The sequence below is a fragment of the Moschus berezovskii genome, chromosome 25 (assembly GCF_049115385.1).
Source record: "Moschus berezovskii isolate FMDL1 chromosome 25, NW_MosBer_1.0, whole genome shotgun sequence".
NCBI lineage: Eukaryota > Metazoa > Chordata > Mammalia > Artiodactyla > Moschidae > Moschus > Moschus berezovskii.
Window position 1 is genome coordinate 23852472 of NC_142484.1, and position 17066 is coordinate 23869537.

The 17066-nt window shown below is 47.3% G+C and overlaps 1 protein-coding gene across 6 annotated transcripts in view; it reads left to right on the forward strand.

Moving 5' to 3' along the window:
* NAV2 (neuron navigator 2) overlaps nt 1–17066 on the forward strand; it is a 429204-nt gene that overhangs the window by 112635 nt on the left and 299503 nt on the right. Inside the window, exon 1 of one of the 6 annotated variants that reach the window (XM_055416033.2) lies at nt 3739–3966. The exons of the other annotated variants lie outside the window; for them this stretch is intronic. Within the exon in view, the coding sequence (XP_055272008.2) occupies nt 3895–3966 (72 nt within the window). The 5' untranslated portion in view covers nt 3739–3894. Of the gene's footprint in view, nt 1–3738; nt 3967–17066 lie in introns of those variants that run through there. 6 annotated transcript variants of the gene reach the window in all.

Genomic DNA, 17066 nt, shown 5'->3' on the forward strand with positions numbered 1-17066 from the left:
TATACATGTGTCAATGCTATTCTCTCAGATCATCCCACCCTTGGCCTTCTCCCATAGAGTCCAAAAGACTGTTCTTTACATCTGTGTCTCTTTTGACGTCTCGTATACAGGGTCATCATTACCATCTTTCTAAATTCCATATATATGCATTAGTATACTGTATTGGTGTTTTTCTTTCTGACTTACTTCACTCTGTATAATAGGCTCCAGTTTCATCCACCTCATTAGAACTGATTCAAATGCATTCTTCTTAATGGCTGAGTAATATTCCATTGTATATATATACCACAGCTTTCTTATCCATTCGTCTGCCAGTGGACATCTAGGTTGCTTCCATGTCCTGGCTATTGTAAACAGATGCAGTTGTATTGAAACTAAACTGTTATTTAGTTTATAAACTAAAAATAGTTTATAATTTATATAGAGCTTCCAATTCAGATCAATTACCACATGGATCATTTTAGCATTCCTCCCTTTCTTATCTGAAACCTCCCACTCCAGCAGTGAGAAATCCCTGTGAAACTTATTAAACACACTTGTGCCTGGGCCCCATGTCCTGAGATTGATTTAGATGCCTACCTGGGATCCAGACATCTGTATTTTAATAAACTCTAGACAGGTCCAATTTTTCCATTATAGGCTCATGTGCCATGCACTCATTTTTATAGTTTGCCACAAGTGCCCTCTGAATCTTTATTTTTAGTTGACATCTTTATTTGATTAATGCCTGTCACTCCCTCAAGACAAGAAGCTCCAATGTCTGTTTTGATCGTCATTCCATCCCCAGTAAGTGTGTGTGTACATATATATATATAATACATTTTCCGTTCCGTTCCCTTCCGTTCAGTCGCTCAGTCGTGTCCGACTCTTTGCGACCTCGTGGACTGTAGCCTACCAGGCTTCTCCGTCCATGGGATTCTCCAGGCAAGAATACTGGAGTGGGTTACCATTTCCTTCTCCAGGGGATCTTCCCGACCCAGGGATCGAACCCGGGTCTCCCGCATTGGAGGCAGACGCTTTAACCTCTGAGCCACCAGGGAAGCCCAAATATATAATAATACATTTTACATATATATATATATATAAGTGATGTGTTAAGTCACTTCAGTCATGTCTGACTCTTTCTGACCCTATGGAGTGTAGTCTGCCAGATTCCTCTGTCCATGGGATTCTCCAGGCAAGAGTTCTATAGTGGGTCTTTGATAAATATTTGTTGAATGAATGAGTAAAATTACATACAGCAAGATTGAGGAGAAAAAGAAGTGATTTATTGATCCCTTCCTACATGTCAAATGCCTTTCTAGATGCTTTAGAATGCAGTTCAGTTTGGAGACTTGAACTGGGACTGACTGAATGACACCCTTTCTGTCAGGGAACCCCTCCCATAGGAAGTGCCTTGTCTCCTGCTTTGCATGTCACTGGAGCTCCCATTGGCCTGTATGCAGCTGTGTGGGTGGCCCAGGAGGAGGCCAGAGGAGGGCAAATGGCACCACCCATTTAGAGCCTCACCAGTTCTCCATTAGGAAATTGACTCCTATTTGGTTTGGGGAGGGGGTGTTTTTTCCTGCCTTTTCATGCTTACAATGAAGGTGACATTGATTTACAATTCAGTGGGTTGAAGCAGGGAAGGGAGACTTCCATGGGTGGAAAAGATCAATTAAATGATTATCCCAGCTGCCACACACTAATGCCTTTCTTACTGAAATTTAGAATCCAGGAAGCAGAAGGCCGCCACATTTAGCCTTTTACAGGAAATCTAATTGCCAACTTTGTGATGCCAAGGTTTATTAAATTGGGAAGAGTTGATCTTAGCAGCTGGCATTTCAGGCATTATGGAAAGCTTCCCACTGGCCACCTGGAATTCTAAATGACTTCCTCTATTTCTTTTTAAGTGCTTTCGCTGAAGTTTTAGGAATTTAACACTTTTGTGATTCATATCTTTCTGTTATTTGGGGGTGGGGGGGTGTTCCAGGGTGCTGGGGCTTAAAACTAAGCAAGAAGTCAAAAATAGTGAATTCCTACTATGTGCTAGGCACTGGGCTGGTGGCTGGGGATTCCAGCCAGAGGCACAACCACAGATTTCTGTCTTTTTAGAGTTCTCCACCTGGGAATGTTGGTTCTCTGGATCAGTGGGTCTCAAACCGCAGTTGCATGAGAATCACCTGGAGAGCTTGTTCAAGTCCAGACCGCTGGGGCCCAACCTCAGCGTCTCTGACTCAGGAGGCCTGGAGTGGGCCCTGAGAAGCTGCATTTCTGACAGGTTCCCAGGTGATGCTGATGCTGCTGTCTGGGACAACTGCTGCCCTGAGTCTTTGCAGGATCGCTGCCATTTTGCCGTTAGGTCTTTATTTCAATGTCAGTTCCTTAGAGACCATTCTTGAGTTCCCTGCTGGAGTGTCTGTCACTACGTAGTGTCACCATTCAGTCCCTATTGCTTTTTTTTTTTTGGCTGCGCCTTGAGGCTTGCTGGATCTTAGTTCTCAGAGCAGAGATTGAACCTGTGCCCCTGGCAGTGGAAGCACAAAGTCCTCCCCACTGGACTCTCAGGGAATCCCCATCTCTGTGATTCTTTATAGCATTGCTCTCTGATACTGACTTGCTGATTAGTTTATTGTCGTGTGTCTCTCCCACTTCTTGTCCTACGTAGAAAAAAGCCCCGTAGAGTATTCTTACTGCTGCCTCCTCCCAACCTAGAGGGGGAACCTGCTGCAGAGTATGTGCTCAGTAAGTACTTGAATGAATGAAGTAATTATCCAGTACAAGCATAATGCGTCTTTGGAAAGGCGGGCATAGGATGCCCTGGGAGTGTAACAGGTAGCCCTCAGGTGGGGAAAGACATTTCATTGCATCCTACACAGAGCAGTTTCTGCGCATGGCCTTAATATTTGCTTCAGACACCGCACACCAACATTTGGCTGCAAAGTTGTAGGCTGTGGGGTCAGTTGGGAGACTGGGAGGCCACTCTAGATTTGCTTAATTTTCCCATAGCCTTTCTATGGTCCTGTCCACTGAAAACAGGTGATCTGAAGAGCAGGTCAGGATTGAGTCTAACAGGCAACTTGAGCAAGAAGGTTTGGTGAGCTCCCAGGTCTGAGTTGCTGAACTTAGCAGGAAGTGAGCCGTGCCTGAAAAACTTCTAGGGACCTTCCTCCTGAAGCCTCCGCTTATTGAAATCTGGAATCCGAGGGCCCTGCACATGCCCAGTAGCCTTTTCAAAACCTCTGCAAAGTTGAGTGAAGGCTCACACTTTTCCTTTTCAGGAGCAAGGTCTCTGGGTAGAAACATGCAGATTTCTGTCCATCAGCCTTTTAGAAGAGATGGAAAGGCAGCCATGCTTGTGCCTCCTTTGACAAAAATAATGTCAGGAAGAAGACAACACACCTGGGGGTACCACGCAACTAATGGTTTAGATGAAGGTTTTCAAAACCCCTCTGCAGAAGCTGAAGCATCAGGCTTCTTCCCTTGTGCCGCCCGGTTCAAGTGAAGTTTGTTCAACCCTCGGCCTTTGCCAGGCCTGAGCGAGAGGGGAGTGAGTCCCCAGGTTCGTGTGTCTGGGGCAGCTAAAGGAACTGTGACCTCTTTGCCTCGAGTGTGTCATGAAAATAGAAACACAGTCTGATTACTTTGGAGGGCAAAGTGCATGCAGTGGGGGAACTGGAGGGGGAGAATGGCCGCAGGATGGGGCTGAGGGCCAGCGGGCCGCCCAGGGGGCTGGGGTAACACAAGTGGCCCCTATTCAGGAGGTGACCTGTGTAAGAAAATCTGACCACAGCAGGAGCGTGACTTCAGCTAAAATTAACCTCGAGGCTTCACGTGCCTCCGCAGTGCTTTGAACTAGACACCCTGGCGGGCACAGGCCCTGGACTGCAGGGACTGCAGGCTGTGGGGCGAGCCATGCCTATAAGCATCAACTTGTGGGTTCCTGCCCGGGGCCAGAGTCGGGAGTCCTGCGACCATTATAAAGTGGTAAGCCACCTGGAGGGCCACTGGCAGGGGCCCTGGGGAGAGGTGATGAAATCTGTTTGCATCTGGGCTTGTGTTTAGAGACAGTTCTAGTTTATTTTTTGTGCCAGTTGGGACCAGGAGTGCTTTCATCTGCAGAATGCTTCGCTGAGCTGTCACCTTGTTGTCGCCTTTTGCTTCCTGTGTCCTCACAGGGTGAGGACCCAGCACTGTATTTTTAGAGCAGGTGGGGAAGAACCTGTCTAGAAGTTGTTGATGGCCTGAAAAAGATACAGTTGCCTAAACCAAAGGCAGCAGTCCCAGGGTTGGGGTTGGCGGGGCGGCGGGGGAAGGTGGAAGATGCTAACAGGTGTGGCAGCTCTAGGTCAGTTTTCTCACTGTGGGTCGCAGCAGGTGCAAACCGGGAGTGAGATTGACCTCTGTTAAGTGGCTGAAGAGGTATAAGGGAGTACTCAGGGTCTTCCCTGTAGAAAGGATTGGTCTGGGAAGCGATCACTCGTTCTGTGAGAGTGGGAACGGCCCAGGCAGGACACCGCTGACCTCCGCCAGCCCTGGTCGGGCAACCTGGACAGGCTTTTTCAAGCCGGATGGCACTTGCCTTCTGTGACTTTCCACCGATCCTGGGGACTCCGTTTGGGAGCTTGCAACACAGAGCCAAAAGGCAAAATGTACTTCTTTTCCTTTCTGCCTCCTTCACCCGTAGACCATTAATGTGACTTTCAGGCTGATGGCCATCCTGATGCTTGTGGCCTAGGGTTCTCTGGGTGGATATTCAGACTGGTCACTTGGCTGTGTTTCCTTTAGTCTGCAAACAATGGTGTAGTTTATTGTCCTCTCCCTCTCCCCCAACCCAGCTTTCTAGGCAACATTATGTTATAAGGTATAGTAAGGACTTATTTTCTGGGAGTGTGTTTTCCTTGTTTCATGATTACTGTGTGTAACTGACCTTGGAATGCCTGATTGTAACATATATATAAGTCTGCAACATGTTTACTTAGGTCAGCAGGTAGTCTGTACCTTCCTTTTATGTACAAGGGTGTGAATGAAGTTGGCATGAACGATGGAGGAAAAATCTCCCTGCATGAAGCTATCTTCTGATGCAACTTGGAGGCCATTTTCTGTATGAGCTGCTCAATGGAGCCCTCCAGGTATTTTTTAGCTCTTTCTGTGGCCTCCCTCCTCCGGGCGTGTTGGCTCATTGGAGGCCGAGCCCTGCTGGTACATTGGACACCACTGTGTCTTTTGCTTTAGAGGTCTAACCACACCCAGGCCAAGCGTGGTTGATGGGAGTGTCTTTGGGTTATTATTTTTATTGTGACTTTTCAGCTCCAGGACCTAGGCTCAATGCCCCAGGGAAGAGATTTCTTTTGAGGTAGGATGTTAAAAATAGACATTTTGGCAGGAGAAAGATGTGGTATGTGGTTCTGAGCATCAATGAACACTTCTCACGTGTTGCATGGGGATTTTCATCTCCTGCTGAGTCTGGCAGGACAGACTTGGAATTCGAATCCCGATTTTCTTAGGAAGAGGTTTCCCTCCCCTTCCATCCCTAGAACTTTCTCCCATCACAGCCAGCCGACAACCTGGCCTGGTGTTTGTTCCTGCCGAGCTACATCTCGATGGCTGGGCTGAGTGAGAACACCTGGGCCGTGCTGATGCTCAACTTTGATCGGCTCAGCTCTCCCCTTCCTCATCTATCAAGTGGGGAGAAGCATTGTGGCAGTCTACCCTTTTCCCCAGAATTTTGGGGTGACTCTGGTTAGACTGTCTCTACAGAAGAGCTTTCTAAACTGTAAGCACCGCAGGTGGGAGGCAGTGGCTGAGCTGTAATTAGGACTTTATTCTTCTTCTTGAGATGAATCAATTGGGGCTTTCTTCTAGGACTTTGTAGAATAAATAGTATCTTTGTGCAAATCATTCTTTTGTGCTCTGGGCCAGGTTGGCCCCTTCTTTCCTGGGGGCCAGCTTGGTATCTGGTAGTCTTCCTAGTGAAAGCCTATTGTAGAAATACAAAACACAGAATCCCCAAGACTCCCCGGGCCTGAGAGCTTTGACATCTGGGCTGGAGAGGAGCCCAGGGCACAACGACCACTTCCACTGTGGCCAAGTCTCTTGGCCATGGAGTTGCTCAGAAAGGAAGGAAAACTCCTAAATAGACCCTGAGCAGGGCAGCGTGTCCTGGGGCAGAGCAACGCCAGCCACTGCTGGGAACTGCCTGCCTCCAGAGATTTTTAAAGCCTTTGTCACACAACTTTCCCACAAGTGGCACCACGCTGTCTTTGCCAGGCCTAGTGCCTCTCTGCCCAATGGGATGCAGCTCTCTGATAGTTTTTGAGGATGCCGGACTTTCTAAGGTTCCCCTGTGAGCACCTGGACCTTCTTTGATAAGCATCGTCATCCCTCCTTGGGTACTTAGGTGCCTGGGCTCAGAGGGGCTGCACATTTTTTCTCATCAATTCTTTCTTTTTATATAAATGTATTTGTTTTAATTGGAGGCTAATTACTTTACAATATTGTATTGGTTTTGCATACATCGACATGAGTCCGCCATGGGTTTACACGTGTTCCCCATCCTGAACCCCCCTCCCACATCCCTCCCCATCCCATCCCTCTGGGTCATCCCAGTGCACCAGCCCCGAGCATCCTGTATCATGCGTCGAACCTGGACTGGCAATTCGTTTCACATATGATAATATACATGTTTCAATGCCATTCTCCCAAACCATCCCACCCTCGCCCTCTCCCACAGAGTCCAAAAGACTGTTCTTCATTAGTTCTTAATGTAAGTTCGGGAGACCTGAGTTCGATCCCTGGGTTGGGAAGATCCCCTGGAGGAGGGCATGGCAACCCACTCCAGTATTCTGGCCTGGAGAATCCCCATGGACAGAGGAGCCTGACAGACTACAGTCCATAGGGTCGCAAAAACTTGGACACAACTGAGCGACTAAGCAGACACATACATGCACTTGGTACCATTGTCTCCATTTTACTGATAAAGAAACTGAGCTTGCCTTTAAGTGACTTGCCTAGATTTGGGTACGTTCAGAGGTGCAGCCAGGATTTGCTCTCAGATCTGGCCTCACCCTCGTAACCACGGCACATCATTTTCTCCTCGTCACTAACGTAAAATTCAAAAAATTCGTGGATGTTGTCCTTCTCCTGTGCCAACCATAAACCTGCTTGGAAGTGAGCAAGGAGCAAGGAGACGTGGTACCCCATTTATTTTCCAGGGCTGTCCAGCTATTCCCCTGCCCCCTTTCTCTAGGTGGAACCAGAGGAGAACCCCATCACCTTCCTTTGTCCTCGCCTCCAGTCACAGCCCCTGATGCAAGGAAGGAGCCTGCCCCCACCTCCATGTACGGGGTCTTTTCTGGATCTGCTTTTCCCTGTTGAATCAGTGTGCTTTGGCTTTTGAATCTCAAGAAACCTGACCTAGGGGAAATCCTTCAACTATCATCCACTGCTCAGGTTTCCTGGGTAAAGGAGTATCCTTAAATAATTACCAAGAATGCACACAGTTTGTCCTGGGGGTTGTGAGTTTTAATGAACAATGTATTGTTTATATAAGCCGCTCACCTGCAGTGATCTGATTGGCCCTGAAAAATCTTTTTAACATTTAAAGAAAACCTCTCTCTCAAACTTGCCAGTGTGATTGCCTTTCCCTGTATCCATATCCTGACAGTAAAGCATTGATGACTCCATTGAGAATGTAAATGTTAGCTGGGAACAGTGACCCACCAGGCCATCCCTGGCAGAGTCGCGTACCTGGGACCTTGGAAGCCTGGTGAAATGGAGTGGCACACTAGTCAGGTGAGTTTTGATCGCCAGGGTCAGGCTGAAACAGGGCCAGGGCCCAGTGTCTGGGCACCGGGAGCTTTGTGAGCTGAGCCAGTTGGGACACCTTGGTGGGTGGTGAAGTCAGTGTTGGGAGCAGGAAGGGGCGGGGCAGCTTGTGGACCATAAATATTTGGGAGGCCAAAGCCAGGATCCAGGAGACTATTGTGCAGGAGAGGATGAGGCAGTCAAGAGGGCCTGTCAGCCAGCATTCCTGGAGTGAGTGCCTTTCCACGAACACCCTGTTCCATGCTGCACAGGGATACGGAGAGCTGGCCGTCCACCCACTTGGCCCTGTGGATAAAGCTCTTCGCTCTTGAATATGAGTCACCTAATCGCAGCTCTCTCCTGCCCCGTCACCCACGGAGACACAGGACTTGGCACCTCTAGGCCTTCCTAAGAAGGATTCCACTTGCCCTAGAAAGCACTGGTAAGAATATAGATTTTTATTGAAGATTTCAAAGGGGAGAGTTTAGATCATGTCCAACTTTGTCAAAAGCCCCCTTGATCTTGTTTCCAGGGCTTCCTCCCTCCTCCCACCTACGCAGCTTCTCTGCTTCCCAGTCTGTTCAGCTGCAAGCCTCTTCTCTCTCTCCCTGAATTCTTTCTTTCTGATGCTAAGCTTTTTAGCACTCACCTAAATTTGCACACTCAAACCCATTATTTTACGTAACAAAAAACCCTCCTCCTTCTTGTGGGGTAAAGGGGAGAGGGAAAAATATCGAATATCCCCCCCTACCTGTGTGTGCCTGCTGCTGCTGCTGCTAAGTCTGGTGGTCAACTGGGCTCACAATTGGGAGGTAGCACTTGCCGCTTTCCAAGGTCAGTCCTCCTGCCGAGGCTGACCTCAGTCTACCACACACAGCGTCTCTGAATTGAGTTTGCAAGTTGTTCAGTGGCTCAGTTGTGTCCAACTCTTTGCGGCACACCAGGCTCCCGTCCTTCATTATCTCCCCGAGTTTGCTCAAACTCGTGTCCATTGAGTCGGTGATGCCATCCAATCATGTCATCCTCTGTCGCTGCCTTCCCTTCCTGCTCTCAGTATTTCCCAGCGAGAGATGTGCATAATACTGTTTCCCTCATACGGATAGCAAGAGTACTGGTGTGGGTTGTCATCGGGATATAATAGATGTAAATCACTTTAAGCATAAACAGTAGTAAAATGTAGAGAGATAAATGGAAAGGGATGAGTTTTGAGTCTGACCACCTTTAAAAATTTAATTGTAAGTTTATATAATTTAATTTTTAAAGTATATATGATACTGTTTATGTGCAGGTCAGAAAGCTTAAGTGAATCTGTGATGACATACAGCGGATCTGTGTTAGCCTTGCAGCAGTGGTGGAGGGATGGATGGATTACAAAGGGTTGCAAGGAAGTTCTTGGGGTTGGTGGAAATGTTTGTTATCTCGGTTGTAGTGATGGTTTCATGGGTCTGTATAGGTCAGAATGCATCAAATTGTACAGTTTAGATATATGCAGGTCATTATATGTAAATTAAATCTCAGTAAAAATAGAAAAATAATTTTAAATTAAACAATTTTAGATGAGATATTTTCTTTTTTCAAGATGTTCCATCATACAAAAGAGTCCATTTTTATTTGCTTCATATATATTTTATTGTGATCTCATGGCTGATTTGACTGTATATTTTTAGGTCCATACATGGCTGTATATTTAAGTTAGGGGATAACATAAAAGGGATTTAATTTACACTATCCTCACTTTCTTCAACTGTAAATTTAGAGTTAAATCACTGGAGGTTCTTCTGTCACTGTAATTCTGTAGTTGTGATTATGGATGAGTTAATTGGTCTTTTGGGATTCAGAATTGCCTCATAAGACAGCACTGTAGCGGGATCAGGAATATTTACTGATGGAGGTCAGGAATGTCCCATCATTTCCTATTCATCCTTTCAGAGAATGTTTTGAATGCAAGTTGGACAACCAGAAAACGGTGTGGCCCAAAGGTGAAAACTCAGTCTTTGGTATCTTATTTTTGATGCAACTGTAAATGGGATTGTTTTCTTAAATTTCTCTTTCTGATAATTCCTTTATCACTAATGACTGGTTAACAACCAACTCATGGATTTCCTGAAAGTTTAACCAGTCAACTCTCCTGAGCTAGTGCAAGCCTGCTCTAGCATATTGTGTGTGTGTGTGTGTGTTTGTGTGTGTGTGTGTCTTTTTAAATAGCACTTTAATATCCATGGTCAAGTGGGCCCTGCTACTATGTTGCTGGAAGTCCTCCCAGGGAAGTGTTACTTACCAGTACCCATTCTATACCTTGTGCTAAGACTGGTCTGAAAGATACATGAATCATCATCTTGACTCAAGGGGCTTTATGTTATAGGCAGTGAAGGGGAACAAATTCATTCATCCATCCCCTGTATTCATCCACCTGTCCATCTGAACATTCACCAGTCTGCCCCTCCAATTCTCTTCCATCCATCCACCCACTGACCCTGCAGTCAATCAGTAAATACTTGTTTATTGAGCTCCTGTAGTGAATCAGGAGAAGGAAATGGCAACCCACTCCAGTGTTCTTGCCTGGAGAATCCCAGGGACGGGGGAGCCTGGTGGGCTTCCGTCTATGGGGTCACACAGAGTCGGACACGACTGAAGTGACTTAGCAGCAGTGAATCAGGCATTGTGCTAGAGTTTCAGAGGTGTGGAAAACTTGTTCTCTACCCTGGAGAAGACCCTGTTGGACATATGAATGGTTATAGTAGCCATGATGAAGACATGTGCAGAGTGCTTTTGTAGCCAGAGAAGAGGGAACAAAGAATTTCCCGATGGGAGTGAGACAGTGAGTTGGGAATGGCCTTACAGGCATTGACACTTGACTGGGCTTGTAAGACACCAAATAAACATTTGCCAGGTGGTGGGGAAGAGATGGCACTGCTGGAGAGAGGATGGTGTGGGCAGAGGCACAAGGGCTGGGAGCTGGTTCACGGGTATATTTAATTGTAGGTGCATTAGGAGTTCAGAGGAGGGAGAGAAGCCTGGCAGTCAGGGCTGGTTTCTAGAAAAGAGGATCCTGCTAAACAGAGGGATGTGGAAGGACACACCAGACCAGAAGACCCACGAATGGGGACTGAAGGTTAACATGGCACAGAGCCCATGTGTGAGTGGCATACCAGAGGGATCTTTGGGTGTGGGACATGGAGACAAGGCAGGAAAGGAAGCTAACATTTAAAGGTTCTACTTATGTGCCAGGCACTGTGCTAAGCCCTTTGCAAACATTTCCATTTAGTCCTCACAATAGTCCTCATAGTGGATAATCATCCCATATTACAGATGTGGAAACTGAGGCTCAGAAAGGGGTTTGCTCAAGTCACAAAGCGTTGGCATACTGTCCAAATATGTGAGGTCCCTTAGATCTAACATTTCACTTTATGCATTCAGCAATCCTGTGAAGGGGAAACTGAGACTCAGAGAGGTTAAGCAACCTGCCAGAAGTTACCTGGGACTCCAGGGTAACTGGACCCAGTGGAGCCAAAATCCTGGGGAGCTTGTGCTTAGGAAGCTAAACTGAGGCATTCTGGCAGGACAGAGGGCGTCGAGAAACAATGGCCGGCATCCCCTTAGCCGCAGCCTGCAGGTGAGGGGAACTGTGCGGGCTTGGAGGACCAGAAGGAGGCTGATGTTTAGAAGGTCATTTCATGACCAGACTGGGGGGAGGTCTGTATTGTTACCCAGGTTGTCACCAGCCCCTCGGGTGTGGCCACCCTGCCAGCCAGCTCTCAAAAGCTCTTGTTGAGTTTGGGAACGGTCCCTCTCCTAGAGTGTGCTCAGCAGCTCCCCCTACCGGCAGCCCCGTCTCCTCCTCCCCTCCTGCCAGGCCTGCCTGGAGGGGCCTGGTTCCCAGCACAGCCATAGCACTTGGAGAGAAAGTATCTCTAATCAGTCAGTAATAATGAACACAGGAAGGGAGCGAAAATACTCGAGAAATTTCAAGTGGGCCCTGACATTTGACTTTCTTGGAGATGCTAGACATCCTGGTCAAAAATTACTCAGACCTTCTAAGGTTGGAGTGGGTGAGAGGGATTACAGCGGGGATTTTATTTTGAAGCTTCTGGTGATAGGTCTTCATCCTTACATGGCCTTGTTTGACTTTCCAGGGAGGCCCTCGGGAGATCTGGGTGCACTTTTGAGGTGAGAGCTGGTAGCCGTAGGACCAGGAGGCCTGAGTCAAATGGAGCGTCGCCTTTTATTAGCTGTGTGACCCTGTGTATGTTTCTTAACATTTTAGAGCCTCGGTTTTCCAGCCTGTAAAATGGGGACGATTCATTTAGTCCACAGGTATTTAGTGAGTCCCTACTGTGTGCCAGGCACCATATTGGATGCTTTGGAAAAATTCAGTGAGCAAAATAAGAATTTCTGTTCTGCAGCTGTCACTCCGGTGTGGGAAGACGTTGTAGATGACAGGTACACAACGCCTGGCACTCAGCAGGTTCTCAACAGCAGCCCAGCTCCCCCTGTGCACAGGTGGTGGCGATCAGCCAGGAAATGAAGGGGAAAGGACTGTGTGTCCTGTCGAGAGTGGTGCAGAGCAGAGCTCATCCCAGAAGCACAGGGCGCAGGCCAGCCGGGGGCATCCCAGGCACCAAAGGTGACCCAGCCTAAGGTGTGGGGTGAGCAGGCACCTGTGTGCTCCTCCTCAAGATCTCGCCAGTGCCTCCCAACATGTGCGGCAGCCTGGTGTATTTTTCTAGAGGCACAGTTTCACAACCTCCGGAGTTGCCGTGCACGCCCACCTGTGACTGGTTGGTGTTCCCGCAAGACAATGCCACCATTGTGTGGCTGTGGGCCCTTCCCCCGCAGCCCTGGCTCACTTCAGGCTGGAGAGGCTGGGCGACTTTACTCCTGAACATTTCCCATCTGGATCCAGCCCAGCGGTGCTAACCCCTGTTGTACTGGCCTCTTCATTTTTGTGATAGTGACACTGCTATGATGTTGGCTTTGTGCTTCGGTGATGTGGGAAAGTGTCAGCCCCCCCCTCTTGGGTCCATTAGGCATGAGTGACAAGCGGCCAGCTCTGTTCCCCAGGGCAGGAGCCGGGGACACTGAGGTGGCTGTTGTGCAATGAGCCTTGCCCTCTCTGCCTGCTTTTCCCACGCAGCCATGACACTCACCCGTCCGTGGTCAGTCGTTCCTGTGTGGGCCTCTGAGGAGCTGTGTGGCCTCTTTGGGAGCCAGAGTCTCTTCTTTCAAAGGCTGCGTTCTTGTGTGTGAAATTGGGAAAGTCATTTCCCGTCTCAGCCTCTGTTTTCTCATCTGTAAAATGGGGGAAATGATACCTGCCTCACAATGAGTTGGGAACCAAAGGAATCCACTGTTGGGCAAGTGCTCGCAGTGCATGGCATCGTCCTCATGGTAATACTAACTGGCACCAACATGCTGTGTGCCCTTGCTGTGCGCTGAGCGTTATTAGATGTCCTCTTTGCAGTCACAAGAACCTGAATAGGGAGTTGATCCATTTTACAGATGAGGAAATGAAGGCCCAGATACAGTTTAAGGAACTTGCCCGTGATAACTCTTTCAGGAAGTGGTTGAGGCATGTCTGAAACATAAGCAGTCTGACTCTAAAAGGTGCTCTCCTTTTATCAACTCACTGTAGAATTTGGCTGATGGTAGTTAGCATCTTATACAAGAGTGAGATTTAGGATAGGTAGCTGCTCCGGCAGGGTTTGCTCAATGCACTGTGGCATGCGTGTGGCTCTGAGCACCTTATGTTGACTTGATATCATTCAGGGGTAAAGTAGAAAGAAAGGTGTTGTGGAGATGGGGGAGAGGAGGGGTGGAAATTCAAATTAGTGGTAAGCCCTGCCCCCATCTACTTACCGTCTGTGTTTGTGTTGACATGTGTGTGTATCCCTTTGGAACAAGAGTACACCTGTGGGCTGGTGTCAGGGTGCGTCTTTGGTGGTTTTGCAGACAAGTAGGTTAGAGATCTCTTTAAGAAAATTGAAGATATCAAGGGAACATCTCATGCAAGGATGGGCACGATAAAGGACAGAAACAGTCAGGACCTAAGGGAAGCAAGAGAGATGAAGAAGCGGTAGCAAGAATGCACAGAGGAACTATACAGGAAAGATCATCAAAGGCCAGATAACCACTATGGTGTGATCACGCACCTGGAGCCAGACAGACATCCTGAAATGTGAAGTCAAGTGAGCCTTAGGGAGCATGCATCACGACGAACAAAGCTAGTGGAGGTGACCGAATTCCAGAGGAGCTGTTTAAAATCCTTTAAAAAGTGGTGCTGTTAAAGTATTGCACTCAGTATGTCAGCAAATTTGGAAAACTCAGCAGTGGCCTGAGATTACTGCCAGTTAGAAAGGGAGGAAACCAGCAGTGGGCTCCTTCCTCAGCCTGCTGCTGTATTCTTGGTCCAGACAGGGATATGTACTCCTTGGTATAAACAGGTTCCTGTGAATCAGGTTCCAAAATGTATATTGAGCGTGGGGACTGGCAGTACCATTCGGCACATGCTCGGGTTGGAGATACAGACCCTGGTCACATCTTGGTGCTCCGGGAGCCCAGCTTACTAGCAGTCTCACTGTCTAGAAACCAGCTAAGAGCCAAGAGGCCTTCCCTTATGACCTTCAGAGCATCAGAGGAGTACCATGAAAGCCTGCACACTTAGATGTATTTTCCTCAGTGGAAAAGTCCCATCAAGCCCCTGGCTTGAATGGTACTTCTTTTACTCTACACCCAATTTTAAAGGATTCTGGGGCCTTAAAGAAACTCTGCAGCCTTAAAGACATCCTTGAATGCATCAAAATGCTATTCATAGTGATATCCATGGGTCATCAATAAAACATGGAATTGGGTTAATTTAAAAAGCACGAATCATGATAATCTTGGGAAAGAGTCCCAGTGACATAGTTAAAAACGGTGGCTTTCAAAAGAGGAAGCTCTCAGCAATTGAGAATGACATATTTCCCTGAAACTTACATTAATTTGAATATGAATGCATGTGTGCGTGCATGCTAAGTTGCTTCAGTCATGTCCAACTCTTTGCGACCCCATAGACCATAGCCCATCAGGCTCCCCTCTCCATGGGATTCCCCAGTCAAGAATATTGGAGTGGTTAGCCATTCCCTTCTCCATTTGAACATGAATAACCACTATTTATTCAGTGTTGTGCTCCAGACACTGTGTTAACCACTGACATACATGCTCTCATTGTGTCTGTAAGGCAAACCTGCATATCACCACCATGTAAGTGAAGGCCCCCCTGACTCACCATGGGCCGCCTGGCAAAGATATGGATGGAGGAGTCATTGCCTTCCAGGGTGAGTATGTAGTAAGAATCAAAGTCAGCAAAACTAGATTCTTCCTTTGAGAAAACAGGGAGCAGCCCCAGTGTTTGGGCTCAGCCCCTGCTGTACTCTGTGGCCTTGAGCAAAAGATTGGCTGCTCTGGACTCCCTGTCTTTTTTCAGTGTATAGGGCTGGGGCATCATTCACCCATTTGAATGTTTATTTCAAGGCAGTGATTTTAATCAAGGCAGGGTCTACCTTAAGAGAGGCTATATCTTAGACTCTGATGGGGAGAGCAGGAACATGGGGAAAAGCCACCAGCTAATAACTTCAGGCCCCTCACTTCACCCCAGGAGGTTGAAATGATCTGTGGACATGTGACCACACCTGCGGGGTAGATACCAGGCTTCTTGCTAGATGATAGGGATGCAGAAGTGAATGTGTTAACTAGCTTTGCCCTTAATAACAAATGGTGTATTTTGATTTTCTTAAAACTGTGACTAATTGAATAATCGTTCTTTGTGTATTCAGGTGCTGGGTGGACACTGTACTGTTGTGGCAATGTCATTTTTGTACGTCGGGACAATCAGAACTAAGCCATTTTAACCACACACTGCACAGTCATGGAAGCGCTATGATGTTGATGATATCCCTGAAGTCTACAGGGAGACCTTGAATGGAGGCCAGACAAGAGGTTCTCTTTACAACTGATTGACTGGAAACCACCTCAGATGCTATTAATAAATGACTAGTGTGTCTTGAATCTCCACTCTGGCATTTCCTGCTAAGAGATTGATATGCACCCTTTTCCTCCTGTCACTGCTGTGCTAATTCTATCTGCTGCCTTTTGGATCCATCAGGCAGCCCGACATGTGGGTCTGGACTTGTTAGAGTTGTTAGAGCAACGACTTTAGGTGCAGTTATTTTATAGAATTTGTGGAGGTTTCTTTCTTCCAATGCTACCCATCCCCCTTCATTGGAGAGCTGATTGCAGTATAAACTTGGCACCTTCCCCATTGGTTTAACAACAGTGCAATTTTTATCAGTTTTCTTGTTACAACTAATGATCGGGTTCTTTACTTCACTTGATCTGTCAAGACTTTCCCTCTTTGATTTCAGGCTGTTTGATGTGAAATGAGGTGGAGTTGTAAGCAAACAAATGACATGCTCCTTGAAACCCTGTCAAGGCTTGTAAAGTGAATCAGAACGAATTCGTTCTCAGCTGTCATTGTCACCCTTCCCCTTTTTTCTTTTCGAGCTTTGACAGAACTCCTTTCCCTCACCATGTGCTTCTGGAGCACTGATGAGGTCTCCCGCCAGAGCCCGTGGTGAACTCAGTGATACGAGTCAGAGTGGGAAAGACTCCTGCGGATACTAGTGGGAGATGATTCTAGAGCCTGTTCCTCTAGAATTTTTACTCCGGAATGATGCGATCATTTGGAGTTGGGTGTGGCGATGATGGTTTTACTCTTTCCCAGAACTGTGTGGTTCTTTGCCTTGCCCATTTCTACTGAAAGTTCACTCATCAGGGATCGGTGGAGCCCATCTGGAACAGCGGCAGTTCTAAGTCTCTAGAACCCTGGGGAAGGAGAGGTTCTGGAGAAGTTGATTCTGGATGCCTGAGGCTCAGAGAGGATGCCCTGCATGCCGTAGCCCTTGCTTAAGATCTTTCAAACACGCTCTGTTCCATTTTTTATTGAGATTCTGAACCTGATGAAGTCCTTAATGACTAAGGATGTGGTGAGTTTCTTTTCCAAAGGTACTTCTAGGAAGAAATTGCATGGGCTACTGAAGCAGTAATTGTAACAGTAATTTGGGGAGAGCCCTGACCTGTGACAGTGCTTAGCATGACCCATGGAAACTATTTCTTAAAATAAATCTGGGCATTTTCCTGCAACTCATTTCTTCAGAAAGTTGAGAGCGAGGGAGAGGAAACTCCAGATGAATTAATGGTTCTTGTTTGGGTCCTGATTCGTGAGTTTGACTATGGAGCAGTTTATT